At 61.4% G+C, this 1,979-nt stretch overlaps 1 protein-coding gene across 1 annotated transcript in view; it reads left to right on the top strand.

Moving 5' to 3' along the window:
• The window catches only part of INHBC (inhibin subunit beta C), a 2,388-nt gene extending 409 nt beyond the window's left edge, over window positions 1–1,979 (top strand). The window contains exon 2 of the mRNA XM_088068894.1: window positions 1,237–1,979. Within this exon, the coding sequence (XP_087925020.1) occupies window positions 1,237–1,979 (743 nt within the window). The remainder of the gene's footprint in view (window positions 1–1,236) is intronic.

Here is a 1,979-nt window from a genome sequence, read left to right on the forward strand (position 1 = left end):
AAGGAGAAAAGGGAGGGAAGGGAGGGAAAGCAGGGAAGGGAGGGAAGGGAGGGAAAGGAGGGAAGAGAGGGAAAGGAGGGAAGGGAGGGAAGGGAGGGAAGAGAGCTGGGAGGTGCGCGGCAGCGCTGGGCTGTGCACTGGGATGGAAGGACCACTGCTGCTGGAAGGTGTGAGGCTCCTGAACCTCGCACACGGATGGGACGTGCAGGGGTGGCACAGAGTGCAGATGTGCTGCTCTATCGTGTCACCTGTTGCCCACTTCGGCTGAACCCTCCCCCTTGTGCTGGAGGTGAAGGGGTCACATGGCCACGTTTTCAGAAATGCGATTTTTAGCCTCGGTTTCCTGTCAGCCCACAGCGTGTGGACAGAGCTGCACAGTTCACTGTGCCTCCACATCCCACCCAAAGCACCTGGTTCCTCATTTCACTCCGGAATCTGCTGCTTCTGGGAGAACTCCCCAAAACACAGTCAGGCTTCCTGAAAAGTGACACTGGAAAGAAGAGCATCCCACTTTTCACAGACAACTTTCCTTGGAGAGATGCAGATTCATCACCCCATCCCACTGAGAATCCTGCACCCTCACTTTCCCAGACCAAATTCCTCGTGGTGAGGTTGGGGGACTCCTCTCCCCTCACAGGCCCTGTGTCCTCAAAGCCCTCTGGGGACAATGCTGCTCCGTGGCACATGGTGCTCCCGCTCCCCAGGACAATGGGGGGTTGTCTCCTGGCTCGGTGGAGCGTCGGCTGGAATCGAGCCAGGGGGTGAACCCAGGCTTGGAGCACAGGGAGGGGGTTATGTCCTCATGGGCAGAGCTGTGCCAGGAGCCCTGAGTGCTCTCGTGGCCCCATCAGCCCTTTCCCAGCCAGGAGGAGCTGCAGCTCTGCAGCCAAGGAAGAAGGGAAGGCTCTGGGGAGACCTCAAAGCCCCTTCCAGTGCCTTCAGGAGCTCCAAGAGAGCTGGAGAGGGACTTTGGACAACAACCTGGAGTGCCAGGACAAGGGGGAATGGCTTCACACTGGAAAAGAGGAAATTTAGATGGGATTTGGGGAAGAAATTCCTCCCTATAAGGGTGGGCACATGTTGCCCAGAGAAGTTGCCCCAGCCCTGGAAGTGTCCAAGGCCAGGCTGGACGAGGCTTGGAGCAACTTGGGGTAGTGAAAGGTGTCCCTGCTCATGGCAAGGAGATGAGTCCCCTCTTTGCTTCCCTCCTGACTCTACTCTTGGTTCTGTGCTCAGGATCCTCCACTTCCCACAGCGTCCGCCTGCATTTCCGCTTCTCCCAGGAGGTGGCCGGGAGCACCGAGATCCTGCAGGCCACCCTCTACCTGTTCTGGGCAGCCCCCGGCCGCGGGGCACAGCCCGTCACCGTCAGGATCCTGCGGCCAGACCCGGCGGGGCCGAACGTGACGGTGGCCAGCGAGACCCGGCTGGAGGTGCAGAGATCCGGCTGGACCACGCTGGACGTTGGAGCAGCCATCCGGAGCCTCTTCGGACAAGAGACCCCTCGGCTCACGGTGGAACTGGAGGTGCCAGAGGACTGGGGGTCCCCTCTCCCATCGGACCACAGCGATTCCCACTGGCCATTTGTGGTGGCCCAAGCCCAGGCCAGGACACCCCACCGCGTTCATCGTCGCGGCGTCGACTGCGGCGCAGACTCGCGGATGTGCTGCCGCCAGGAGTTCTTTGTGGACTTCAAGGAGATCGGCTGGGAGGACTGGATCATCCAGCCAGAGGGGTACCACATGAATTACTGCACGGGGCTGTGCCCGCTGCACATGGCCGGCGTTCCCGGCCTCGCTGCCTCCTTCCACACCGCCGTCCTCAACCGCATCAAGGCGGCGAGCGCGGCGGCGGCCGTGGACTCCTGCTGCGTTCCCACCCAGCGCCGGCCCCTCTCCCTGCTCTACTACGACCGGGACAGCAACATCGTCAAGACCGACATCCCCGACATGATCGTGGATTCCTGCGGCTGCACCTGA

This window comes from Pseudopodoces humilis, chromosome 32 (genome assembly GCF_049639895.1).
Source record: "Pseudopodoces humilis isolate 2021_Gansu_Grassland_sample_001 chromosome 32, ASM4963989v1, whole genome shotgun sequence".
Taxonomy (NCBI): domain Eukaryota; kingdom Metazoa; phylum Chordata; class Aves; order Passeriformes; family Paridae; genus Pseudopodoces; species Pseudopodoces humilis.